The sequence below is a fragment of the Archocentrus centrarchus genome, chromosome 6, assembly GCF_007364275.1.
Source record: "Archocentrus centrarchus isolate MPI-CPG fArcCen1 chromosome 6, fArcCen1, whole genome shotgun sequence".
NCBI classification, from domain to species: Eukaryota; Metazoa; Chordata; class Actinopteri; order Cichliformes; family Cichlidae; genus Archocentrus; species Archocentrus centrarchus.
This window is the reverse complement of record NC_044351.1, coordinates 32476826-32490186: the sequence shown is the minus strand read 5'-3', so window position 1 is coordinate 32490186 and position 13361 is coordinate 32476826. Positions and strand designations below refer to the sequence as shown.

General features: G+C 42.8%; 1 protein-coding gene across 2 annotated transcripts in view; it reads left to right on the top strand.

Annotated features, from left to right (window-relative positions):
• Positions 1 to 12681, top strand: part of zcchc14 (zinc finger, CCHC domain containing 14) — a 28589-nt gene extending 15908 nt beyond the window's left edge. The window contains exons 4-14 of one of the 2 annotated variants that reach the window (XM_030732381.1): positions 1449 to 1519; positions 1681 to 1752; positions 2151 to 2215; positions 3956 to 4134; positions 5529 to 5565; positions 5726 to 6221; positions 6319 to 6416; positions 7849 to 7943; positions 8308 to 8463; positions 8715 to 9968; positions 10383 to 12681. In XM_030732381.1, the coding sequence (XP_030588241.1) occupies positions 1449 to 1519; positions 1681 to 1752; positions 2151 to 2215; positions 3956 to 4134; positions 5529 to 5565; positions 5726 to 6221; positions 6319 to 6416; positions 7849 to 7943; positions 8308 to 8463; positions 8715 to 9968; positions 10383 to 10438 (2579 nt within the window). In that variant the 3' untranslated portion in view covers positions 10439 to 12681. Of the gene's footprint in view, positions 1 to 1448; positions 1520 to 1680; positions 1753 to 2150; positions 2216 to 3955; positions 4135 to 5528; positions 5566 to 5725; positions 6222 to 6318; positions 6417 to 7845; positions 7944 to 8307; positions 8464 to 8714; positions 9969 to 10382 lie in introns of both variants that reach the window. The other variant, XM_030732380.1, reaches the window with a different exon arrangement.
• The last annotated feature ends 680 nt before the right edge of the window (positions 12682 to 13361 follow it).

Here is a 13361-nt window from a genome sequence, read left to right as displayed (position 1 = left end):
GCAAGATTTTAGCTTCCTCTTCTGAACAAAAAAGAGTCCAATGTTTCCAAGTCATTAGAGACTAATAAAGGGCAGCTAATCAAAGATAGCTGTATGCAGAAGTTATTAAAGTGTAACTGCATCCACAAAATGGATACAAAATGGCAGTGAAATAGTTAGAATGTAAGTGAAGACCGTTCAAACACTATAGTTACGTTACATCATAATAAAATAATAAATAAAATAATCAATAAAATAAACTGCGGTAAAATTGCCATCTGATATTTGCTACACTTTTTCTTTTTGTTTTACTTGATTTTTTTCATTTGATACCTTGAACTTTATTATATAATATTACTTTATTATTAATTACAATTTTATTTAAATACTTGTCATTAGTTTACTAGTTTTGAGTGACTCATTAAGATATTCACGTCGTCATATTTTATTGACCTACATCCATTCTACTTATTTAAACAATTTTGTTTAACTTAATTTTTAGCTGTTGTAACAAAGGAGTTTCCCAACCTTTGGGATTAAAAAAAAATGATATCTTAACTTATAAAGGCTTTATCACACATCCTCTTATAGCAGTCCTGCTCATGTTGACAGAATGTTACAAGAACAAATGCACTTTAACAGTGTGGCAGAACCTCATGGTTTGGCTAACCCTCATTGCTTTACTCAGGCACTGCAACTTGGTAGATTTTGTTTTCCCTTAAATAACAGCAAAAGCAAACTTATTCAATTTATAAATCTGCAACAGAGGGGGAAAAAGAGATACCAAATTTGGGAAGATGGAACAAAGAAACGTTTGCTGGTTTTGATTGAATAAAACCTGAATGAAAATGACTGTTGTTTAAGTTCTTGTGAGTCAAACAAACCAAGTTTGGACAAAGTCACTCTGTCTCATTTCACCATCATTTTGTCTAGTTGTTTCAGTTTTTCCCCTAAAGAGATAATACTCATTTAATGTTGATAGTTTGAGGATGTCAGTAACCAGCTTACCAGCTACCTGCTTGCAGCAAGAGTCTCTGCCTTTGAGCATTTAGAGTGCACATAGTTGTAGGACGGTCATTATTTTGCAACCCGATACAAGACAGCTTGGCACCTGGAAACGTAGTCGAGATGCACTCACTGAAGCTTGTTGACAATCTTTTGAAGACATTTTAAACTGCATTTTATGCTGCTGGTGCACCTGACTAAAAATTTCAGCCCGGCCCAGCCCTGACCTTTGACGTTTCTGCTGAGACAGTGCAGTGGCACACCATAGTCCTCAAAACTGCTTCACCTTTAGCTTCTGATTCTGTCCTTTTCGGATTTATCATGCTGAGAGTAACCCCAGTTTAAATTCTTTTAGGCCACTGAAACCTGCAGTATCAACCCTGAGTGAGTGATGTGTTGAAGCAGCTGTCTCAGATATGTGACATGTGGTTAATCATCTGCGAAACGATCTGTGCTTCTTTCAGCGGTGATTGAAAGGGTTGTGCTGAAAGGAGTTCCCCAAAAGGCTGAAGAATCCAGCGAGTACAGGTTCGAGGTGGGTTCACTGTAAATACAAACACATATTATTTGATTCCTGCTCACTTTTTGTCTTCAAATCTTTCTTGCTCTCTTTTTTTTTTTTTAAACCTCATTCTTCTCCTCCATCATCTCTGCCTTCTTCCCATTTCCTCCCTCTGCTTTCCCCTGATCCTCCAGGTTAGCTGGTCCGATGGGTTGGTGATATCCGTGGTCAGAACTCAGCAGGAGGTGGCAGAGCTGATGTCCCAGGTTGGGACCGCCGCTTAAACACACAAATAAAAATGAACCCAGTTGTATTCAGGCTCAGAGAGTAGTTGGTGTAATCAGTGCTTTTCATTATACAGTAAAATATCTAAATTTGTTTGAAAATCCACAGATTTTAACCAAATTGACTGCAAGAAAGCCAGCTAGGTGCTATATTATATGATCACAAATCATTCTGTGCTATTTTTTTTGTTTTTGAAATATGTGTTGCACCATATGAGCCTGAATTTTTCCAGGTGTGCCTGTCTGAACAGTCAGGTATTGCTTGGTATCATCAGCATAGAAGTTTAACCACATGATGAGCTTAATTTACTTTATATTTTATCATAATTTATTTTATATTTACATTATATTCTATCAAAAATGGAATGTTTCTCTCTTAGCTGTCACAAGCATTTCCTGAGGGCGTGGAGAAGTTCCCCTCTCAGTCCATGGAGCTGGATCCCAGGTTAGTCCCATAAACCCTGTCCTGTCCATGTTGTTTTTGTCTCATCTTATAATCTCTGAGAAAAGTAAGAGTGATAAATGAAATCACAGTCTCTGAAATTACAATGAGAATTCTCACACAAAGACACCTGCTTAGTTAGTTCTAAGTAAAATACTAGAATTGCAATCCATAACGGGAGAAAAATGCTCTAATACTTGTGGTTACAAAATATAAATTGGTTTGTGTACTGTTAATTTGAAGCCTAGTGCTGCCTAGCTGCAGTACAGTGCAAAGGGCTTGACAATGCAGAGGTCCGTGACTGATAGTGTGTTTTTCTATCCGGTATGCTTTTACTGCATTGGCATAGTGTTTGCAATTATTGTCATGGTGAAAAGTGAAGTTGTTAATCAAATGCTTTCCACGTGTTGTTATAATCTGATGGTACTTTTCTGTGTTCATAATTCCATCATTTTTGACAAGATCTCCAACACCACTGGCTGAAATGCAGCCAGAACCCACGACAGAACCTCCACCATGTTACAGATGGCTGTAGACACTCAATGTTTTACCTCTTTCCTGACCTCCTCCATACATACTGATGATTTGAAACAAAGATTCATCACTTCATGAGACCTGTTGTCACTGATTTTCAGTCCAGTTCTTGTGTGATCTGACTCATTTCAGCCTTTTCTCCGTTTCCCTTCCTTAAGAATGGCTTCTTCACAGTCACCCTTCCGCTGAGACAATTTCTGATGAGGCTTCAGTGAAGGGCCAGTTGCTTCTCTCAGGCCCTGTGTCAGGTCTTTTTGGATTTTTTCCCCCCTATTTCTTAAGGACATGACTTTCAGATACTGTTGTTCTGCTGTAGACGCTTGAATGATTCATTGGTCAGTATTAAGTGGCTCAACAAACAAACAAAAAAAACATTCCTCTGAAAATGGTCGGGTATAAGGACTAGAAAACAGGCAAAGACCTTCAGAAAGTCTGGATAATTATTACTTAAGACCACTTTTAAAAAAACTACAAGAAAGTCTGGCTCCTTGGAAGCAAAATATAAAGAAATGAGGGATGGTGCAAAACTTTTGCACAGTGCTTTACCTTAGCTAGCAAAGCTGCTTGTGTTATATTAGCCTTAATGTTAATAGGAGCACACTCACAGTATGATCTATCGCTAACCTAAACAAGTTTTGTGTGAAGCATTGCTATAAATAAGCTGTAGCTGTCCCAATTCACAAACAACAGTGGTAACATTTCAGGATGTTAACATATTGTTAACATATTGTTAGATGGTAAGTGAACATCATATTGCCTTGAATTTCCTTTTTTTTTTTTTGTTTTTAATGCTCTGTGACATCATTTGCATTCTGGCTTTGTGTCATCTACAGCAACACAAAACATCTCCTCACACGACTGTTTTTTTTTTTTTTCTCTCTCCACAAATCTCAGTTAATCTATTGCTGCACATGCAAATGCCATTCCACATGTTGTGTCCGCTTACAAAATGTTGTCACCTGCTTGTTCTTTGTCTCTGTGCTACTCTCCTGATATCCCTGCTTTAAAGACACCCTGTGGCGTTTTCTTATAGACGGGCCAAACGTGTGTTTATACTCAATATACATTAAGTCTGTTTTTTGAAATGTGGATTATTTTAAAGCCCCTTCCTGATGCAGTTACATATATATGGATTTTTTCTTCCTTTTAGTGTGTTTTTTTTTTTAAATCCCCTTCGTTTTCTCCCTTTCTCTCTGCCGTCCCATCCAGGTGTCTGACAGCCCTCCCCTGCCACGTCCTCCAGCACCACAGTGTCCAGCTGTTCTTCACCTCCACCAGGCCTCTCTCACCCAACTCTCCCTCCTCTCCCCTCTCCACCATACCCCCACTACCACCTTCCCTACCGACCTCTCCTGTAGCTCCATCCTGCCCGTTCACCTCCAGCTCCAGTAAGTCTTTTATTTCCTGTACCCTATAAAACCTTTAAGACTTAATATCAGATGATGATGAAAGATGGGCAAGATAAAAGTGTTCAGGCGTTCGGGATGAGAGAGGAAAGGACAAGGCTGCCAGTCTGAGCCCTGGTTGGTTGTAATGAGTTGAGACTGCAGGCAGGATTTTCAGTGTGTGTCTCTGAGGTGTTGGAGGGAGCGGATGCAGTCTATTTTAGTCCGGTGTGGGAATTCAGCGTGGCATGTTTGTGTTGGGAAGCCTTGAGTGCGGTGACCTCATGTTACTGTGTGTGTGTGTGTGTGTGTGTGTGTGTGTGTGTGTGTGTGTGTGTGTGTGTGTGTGTGTGTGTGTGTGTTCGATCTATGAGTGTGACTTCATCCCAGAGAGTATTTATAGCCACCAGTGCAATGTGTTTCTATGTGCAGTTGTACTTTGTGCATGTGTTTATACCTCTGTGAGTGGGAGTCAGACTCACAGGAGAAGCAAGACTAAAATGAATGTGTCCGGCTTTTCTCCAGTGTGCCTCCACAAGCGCACCACAAACACAATGTAAGACAGTGAATCCTGCATACACTGTAACAGCACTGTAGGTGTAAGTGGCAATAAGGACACATTGTGTTTTTACAGCATTTGTAACATTTGACCTACATATATGTATTAATTAGATCCATACAGTTGTGGTTAGTTAAATGGTGGCAAGTTTAAGTACATGAATTTTGTGGTAATTTCTTTGAATGGTTCTTTTTCTGGGGTGGAATGATTGTACCGCATACATCTTTAATGACTTTTAAAAACAAGAATTGGGTGCTCAAGTTTGAATTTATTTTCAAATTTCTCTAATCCAGTCAGGGTCAAAAGTATACATACAGGCTCAAATACACTGGAAAAAATTAACGAAACGCTTTGAAAACACAAAAAAAATTACACTGAATATTTATACTGATGTGTACAAGGTAATGTGTTAGTAATGAGAGGATACCACATCGTTTGATGGAAATGAAAATTATCAACCTACAGAGGCTGAATTCAAAGACACCCTGAAAATCAGAGTGAAAAAAACGTTGGGGCATGCTCCTAATGAGACGACGGATGGTGTCCTGGGGGATCTCCTTTGTCTCATCTGACCATAAACTTATCTGCAGAAGGCATTTGGCTCGATTCAGCCGTATGTTGGGTTAGTGATGAGTGATGAAGTGTTTGCAAGCTGAACTAAGAGCGTTAACATGGTAAACAGTCTACCTGCTAAACAGCATCTTATCTCTGTCATTGTGAGCATGAGGCCAGTAAAGTTTAGCTCAGAACATCACTTTGCAGAATTACTGAGGCGCTAGGTTTTTGTCGTGTGTTGGTCTTGTGTGATGATGATTTTTGTTTTCAATCTGTTGAACAGATCTTGGCTGTATGATGCAGTACAGAGGAAGTAGCAGGTAAGATTTTTGCCCCTCTTTGACCTCTCTGCATTAAAACACATGTCCAGCTGCTGTTTAGTCTTGTGCACTTTTGAATTTTTTTTAAAGTTATGATTACAGAACAGTTTGTCCCCCCTGTTGAATGATTTGTGCCCCGTTGACTCTCGTTATCTCTCAGGGTGATGTACAGAGTGGCCAGCGTCCAGCCCGTCATCAGCACCCACAACTCCGTCTTGACTCGCTCCACTCCACACCTCTCCTCCCTCTCCTCCCTCTCCTCGCCGCCTCCTGCTCTCCCATCCTCCATACCTCCTCCCCAGCACTCCCCGCAGCCCTCCTCTCTCCCTCCCCCTGTGCCGGCCCTGCCAACACGTGGCTCTGCAGGAAGCGGCGGCGACAGCTCCTCCCAGCCGCATCCCCAGCACAGTCATCCGCACTTGTACCCGCAGCCCTCCCAGCATCTCCTTCATCCACAAGCCAGCAGCCAGACCAGTACACAGCCTCAGACTCTGCACCTGTCCCATTCACATCCACAGTCCCGTTCTCAGTCCCATAATCAATCAGTCTCCCAGTCTCAGTCCAGTACACCAGAGCAGAACGGCATCCTGGACTGGCTCCGCAGGCTCCGGCTCCATAAGTATTACCCTGTCTTCAAACAGCTCACCATGGAGGAGGTGGGTACAGCTTTAGATTGCATCATGTTGTATGTACATACATATATACATAATAAGACGCTTAATTTTTCCACCTGTTCTCATGTATAATTGACAGTTTTTAGCTCTGACAGAGGAGGACCTAAACAAGTACGACCTGACCCAAGGAGCGAAGAAGAAACTCAAGACCCAACTAGAGCTCCAAAAGTCTGCAGAGTAAGCTGCAGATAACACAAATTCAGTTTTTCCCATCTTCTTTTTTTAAACAGAAAATCATTTAGAGATCACTGAAAAATTGATATAAGCTCACAAACCTGTTCCTATACCGTCTCAAATATTAATATACAGACTGAATTTGGTGTTTGTTCTTGTGTCATTAATGCATCCTATGATTTTGATGCTGCAGTTCCGTTTTCCAACGCATCAGCCAAACAAACCTCTTTTTAAACAACAGGTTGGTTTGGCTGATGCGTTACCCTATTAACAATTTACACAGAGTAAACATCCCACACTAAGGCTCCGTACAGCATCAATGGTTAACCAGCTGAGTGTGCGTCAGAGAGATAAGATGTGCTTTGCCCAAAAAATGTGAACGGGCCACAAATGCACGGACACGCTCTGATGTTTTTAAGTACACAAACATCTGCATGTGTGCACTCAAACACACACACACACACATACATACATGTGCTTGTTTTCTCTTGACTGTGTTCCCATTCCCAGAATCAACAGGGCTTCATTAGGCAGGTGATGTGTGTGTTTGCGTGTGTGCGTGCTTAAACAAGACACAGAAAATGGAAAAGTTCCCGTAGTGATTTTCCGAAGAGATAGCCGTGTTTGTAGAGGTGCAGCTGCAGGTTACGCAGACAATGTCTCCCCCAGGTGGTTAGAGAGAGACACTTGCTGTTTTTAAACTCTTATAAATACTACACAACAATCGACTGCAAATAAGCTGGGCGCAGCAGGGGCGCTTGTGAGATGAGAAAGGGTACCGGCTTCTAAATCAAAGTTTTATTTTAGTTTTCTCAAACACAGTGTAGGTGAGAGGCTTTAAGCTGGAGGAAAATGCCATATCTGAAATCAAAATACCAGATGCAATGAAGTGGCTCATAGTGCTGGGATGTCTCTGATGTTCACAGAAAGGTGTTTAACTGCAACAATAACCTCTGAAATTGCAGCTACATCTAATGTCTTAACCCCTTTTATCAAAAACATCATAAAAATTTTCACAAGGAAACATTTTTCACCCACGAAATTGACAGTTTGGGCATTTTCCTAAAAGGCCACACACTCACACACAGTTTTGTTCAGCTCAAGCCAAGATGATGGAAAGATCGTTTCTGGTCAAAAAAAGCTATCAGGAAGAAGTAAAAGATGCAAAAAAGCTCTCACAGCAGTTGCCTGCTGCTTTCTTTGTTTAAGGGTCCCAGAGTGTCCAAGCAGACATATGATTTAATTATGTTAAATCTGAGTGAAATAATAAGGATAATCAAAGTGTTTCTTTTCATTAGTCTCTCATAAAACTCCAATATATATCATATATTTATCCTTAAAAAAACATTTAATTCACTACAGAAGATGAATGATAATAGAGTGTTAATTCTCCATCCGATACAGACTGTTTTTCTGACTTGCGTGTTCCCAGCAGGGAGATGAAGATGGAGAAGCGGCCTTGCAGTGGCATTGCCAGGGTGACACCATCCAGTCACATGGGACCCTCAGCTCACCCCACCTCCAGTGCAGGTAACAGAGCAGGGTTGTCTCAAGTATCAGAGTTTTTTTTTTTGGGGGGGGGGGGGGGGTTTCTCATCTTCTTATATCAAACACCCTGCTGGTGAAAATAAGAACTGCATGAGGGTTGCACTATAGCTCTAAACTCTGTTGAGCAGGAAAAGTCTGGGGATTGCACTATTAGCGTAATTAATGGGTGTTACGTTTCCAAGGAAAGTTGGTTTAAAATTCAAACATTTCTCCTAAACGTGTTTCAGAACTTCATTGCCCGGAATTATGAGGTTCCGTTTGACGTGTACTATTTATAGATTATGAAACAGCCAGCAGGCTCACTTTGAAACAGTCCAGAACTGAACTATATTCAAATGTTTTGCAGGAGAACTACGAGTGGAGGTGGACGCCGTGCCGCACCACCACCACCCAGTCTCCACAGATAGCAGCTCATCCTCAGGCTACTCCAGCTCTTCCTGCTCCCCTCGGACCCCACACAACTGTGACTCCACCTTTGACCGGACCAGAGACATTCACAGACGTACGTTTTCACTCAGGACTGCAGAATTATTACAAACGGATCACCGTAATTGAAGTCAAAGAATAAAAATTCTTGAGCAGCATCATACTCTAGATTGACAGCAGGGACAAGCAGGACAACAAAGTTAAGGATAGAAGTTTGTTAAATCGATTAGAGCAATTACGCAAAACTAGAGACGGGCTTTAGCTTTTTCCAAACCGTTTATATGCAAATTTATATGCAGATGTTATAGAAACACAAGTCTCTTTCAGGTGTGTTGGCTCCAGACGTAGCAGGAAGTGGTCCAGAGAAGGACCGGTCTTGCCTGTTTATTCTGAACTCCAGCTGCCCCGCAGGCTCCAGTCGCCCCACAGCCCAGGTCCTGCCCGTCCAAACCGATCCAGCTCCTCCTTTCCCTCCCTCCTGCTCCTCCCACCTCCCCTTCGGCGTCCCGCAATCTGCCTACCACCCACAGGCCAGTTACCCACAGGCGCTGCTCTCCCCGGTCTCAAACCCAGCACGCATCCTCACCTCCCCACGCAAGCCCAGGCCCCCTCCGCTGGCCACAGAGGACAGGACAAAGCCGCTCGGCTCGGGACTTCCTGCAGCCGGAGCAAGCTTCAGTTCAGGGCTCGGGGTGGGAGCTGGGGTGGGGGTGAGGCGGGAAAACCTGCTTCCTCGGGTCAACATGGACGGCTCCTCTGGACTCCAAGACTCTGCGGTTTGTCGTGGTCTTGCGGGAGGTGCTGTGGGTCTGATGGTAGAAACCAGTTGTGCTCTGACTTCCACCTCAAACAGCCACCACCACGTCTCCCACCCCCCTGTCCACTTCCATCTCTCATCCTCTTCCTCCCCTTCTCCATCTGGATATTACTCTTACCCTCCTGTGTCCTCGCCCTCCTTCCCCTCTTTCCCCTCCTCCTCCTCCTGCAACTCCTCAAAATCTGCCTCTCAGACTGGCAACTCCAGTAGTGGAGGTAGCTATGGTCCTATGGCAACAGCAAGCACAGTTCCTGTGGCTGCGGTCCCGGGGAACACTTATTACCCACCCCAGCCTACCTCCAGCCCCTCTCCTTCCCCCTCCTCTGCTTCTTTATTGGATCAAAGTTCTGGTCACAGTCCTTCCGTGTGTGTTTGCAGCTCTTGCGGTTGTCGGGGGAACTGCGGCTCCTACGGGGCATTGCCCGGATACGCCGCAGCCGGCTACCTGCAGCCATTTTCGGCCGGGCCCTCCCTCTTCACCCTGGGTCCTCTGCTCCATCTCAGCCCCCTGATAGCATCGTCCAGCACTGCGGGCACCGGTGCTGCACCCTTCTCCTACCCAATGATGGTACCACCGCCTCTCTACCGCCACAGCCCTCTGTCACATGACCAGCAGCAGGGCTTCGGCTTTTACCAGCCCCATAGCTTCATGGGAAATGGGGGGCAGAAAAGAACAGCAGGGAACCTGTCGTGCTATAACTGCGGTGCCAACGGACACAGAGCAGAGGACTGCAAGCAGCCACCTATGGATTCAGCACAGCCAGGTGAGTCAGTGAGCACAGAGTGTGAATTCATGAGTTCATATGAATTATAAGTGAATTATAGGCATTGTGATTTCATGCAAATGTGTAATAGGATGAACTTGTGAAACGATGACAAAATGTAAAACTTGACCAGTTTAGTGAAATGGATTTCTTTATTGCAATATAATTTAAGATTTTAATGCAGATTTTCATATGATTAAAAAATGTAAAGGTGCCAGTATGAAATGACCTCATTCAGTACCTCAAGTTTTAAAAAGTTTTTTTTTAAATTACTTTACAAATTATCACTTAATTTACATATTTTACCCACTTCATTCACAATATGTTTTATCTATGTAATTTTGAACCTCTCGGGACGCCGTAGCATCGGACATCGCCAAAGCTTCACCTTAACAACTCTGCTGTGTTTCTCAGGGACGTTTCGGCTGAAGTACACTCCTCACGCCGACAGTAAGGACTCAGGGGACTAAGCGGCAGAAACGGCACTGGATTTGAACTCCAGACAAAACTGTACCTCATGGTCTCGCTGAAGCCAACAGGCAGCAGCTGCAGAGTTTTAAAAATAAAAAAAAAGGGACGAGGAGACGAACTGCCTGCTTCAGAGAGCAGGGGTGCACTGTTAGTCTGTTCAAAGACTGCTGAGTTGAATCTTTTGTATTCTCTTTTTTCCCTTTTTTTTTAACCAAAGCTTACAAAGAGATTAGAGGAGAATGAAGAAGATCTTAGGACGTCTATAAACTCTGCTATGCTTGATCTCAGAGATGTAGCTGAAAGTCATCATCCTCAGAGAAAACGCTACAGACAGACAATCGGGCACATTACCCACAGTGCCGTCTGAAAATTAGCTTCTCAGCCAAAGGATTTACAGTGACAGGTACAGCACTCCAGATGTCTTCCACAGTGCTCAGCCTCTTGCTTGTTTGTAAGCACCAGTGTTGTCCTTCCTTTGACAGGATCTGCTGATGTACAACGTCTCATACTGCCACAACTAGTAGTTCGGGTGTTGGCTCATTGCTTTTCACGGCCTGCACGTCAACACGACGAGTCCACTTTAATCCAAGAGACTGATTGCTCTGATTGAAAAGCAGTCTGTAGATCTAGCAGTACAGTTTTAAAGTTGATCATGACCAAATCCTGATACCCAACTTTATGGTGACTGTATTCATATATTCAGCAGGATTCAAACTCTGGTTGATTTTAAAAATGTCCTCATTCTAAATACTGGTTAAATATTCCAAAGTTTATTCATTTGCTTTGTTTTGGTCAAGCAAGCTTCACACATCTCATCCACAGGCAGGGATGAAATACCTGATTTGAGCTGGTGCTTTACCTCCCGTACACCTGACTGCATACAGGTGTGCGCAGAGCTGTGAGGCCTACAGCTGCATGTCTCAGCCACATTTAAGCCGGACTGGATAGATTTAAATGATAAACTGGAACCCATCTTCAGCAACTGGAGATCAAAGAGGAAAACTTGTGTCTGTGGTGCCTCTTCAGTGGGAGACTGTCTGTAAAGATGGACACCCTGATGCCCCCTGAAACAAGTGTTGCCATGTTGGTGTAATCTGCAAACCAAAGTCTGCTAAGCATTGAGCAGAGGATGAACACGTGGTATTGAGCTCATGCCTTCTTCTGCTGGACCCTCGGTACTACTGGCTAAGCATTAACACGTGGCACTTGAGCCAAACTACAAATATGGTTTCTGATAAGTGCTTCTTGCCACGTTTGTGTTTGTTTGAGTGTTCATTTTCCTGTTTTTGATTTAGTCAGCTGCTCTAGGGCACCTGTTGACCACATAGGAAATACAAGTAGGAACTTTTGTGCAGTAAACTTTAACATATTCTGAGGAATCTGGAGGAACTTTTTTTTTTCTTTTTCAGGAAGTTAAGTTTGTGTTTTGTAGTGTAACTTAAATAGGTAATTCTATAATGCTATTGCTAGTAAGCTAAGGACACAACCAGTGGAGGCAAAGGCAGCTCAGATTCTGCTACAAAAAGCTTCCACCATGGACGAGGTGGTGGCTGCTGGGGCTACGTCAGAGCGGATCTAGAGGGAGCCATTGCACTTCCTGTCAATGCTACTGTGCAGAAACTGGCTCGACTTTAGCCAGGGGAACTAAATGGGTTAAAAAAAAAAAGAAGGTATTTACACCTGGTTCCTCCTCATATTGTCACTCTCTTAAAATAATGGCCTAAGTTATTTTTTTTCAGGTTTTTCAGAAAAGACAAAAAACCTGAACCAAACATTGAAAATATGATCATTTAGGTTAAAATAAATCTTTCATTAAAAAAATGACTTAGGCCATTAAGAGGATGGCAATGTGCAACTTTTTGGGGCTATAGCTCCACGAGCTTTAAAGGGGACATATGATGCTTTTAAATCCTTCCTTTTCATATGTAAATCATTCACTTGTGGTCTGTATAAAGTAAACTGCAGTGCTTTAGTCTGAATTCCTCATTATTGTAGCTCAACAGACCCCTCGTTTACACCTGTTCTGAGGCGCGTCTTACAGCAAAATCGTTTTGGTGCGGTCTCTTTAAATGTGAAGGAGACATTTAACGCCCCGACCCCTCCAGGTCGCAGAGCGTTCCACTCCACCCGTTGAGCCATTTTTGTAGTTTGATAGCAGTGGGACGGTTAGATACCAGCAGAGAAACAATGAGGACTTTCCCCATTGCTGTGGGTTCATATCCGAGTAAAAAAAAAAAAAAAAGTCAATGACCTTGTTTAGCAGTTCCACAGCAAATACTGTAATAGACAAGAAAACGTAACAGGGAATAGAGAAAACTGAACAGACTGACAAATATGACCCAAAAAAGATATAAAGATAGCTACGCAGCACCGGCAGAGAATAAATTAAAATTTTCTGCACTCCTAGACACTCAAAGTACATAAAAAAATGTATTTAAGGGCTAAAAAAGGGGATTTTGCATTATATGTCCCCTTTAATTCTGGACTATCTGGAAAGCGCCTCTTATGAATCATGGAGCTCTTTGGTTGCGGGATGTTTAAGAGCTGTGTGCCCGGATCTCTCCACCCTGGATGAGTGCTGCACAGACTCTGGTTGCAAATGACATCATTATCATCATCATCATTATCATTTCTCTTTATTTGGGCTTTTATGAAGTGGCATGCAGTGGGGGCCTGTCAGCCATCTTTATGCACTTGTAGGCAACCTGCAGCCTTTCTACCTCTGAGCCAACCAGAGAGCAGAATAGCCCTCTGTGCACAAATACAGACAGGACAATCAGTGTCAACTGAATCATTATCAGACAGCTAAAATATCTGTTATGGTTTACATCAGGATTCTAAGTGCCAATTTTCTCTGTTCATAGTTTTGGTGTAAGCGTGAGTTATTCTTTTGTACTTTGCGTGTACAGTTTTTAGGCATAG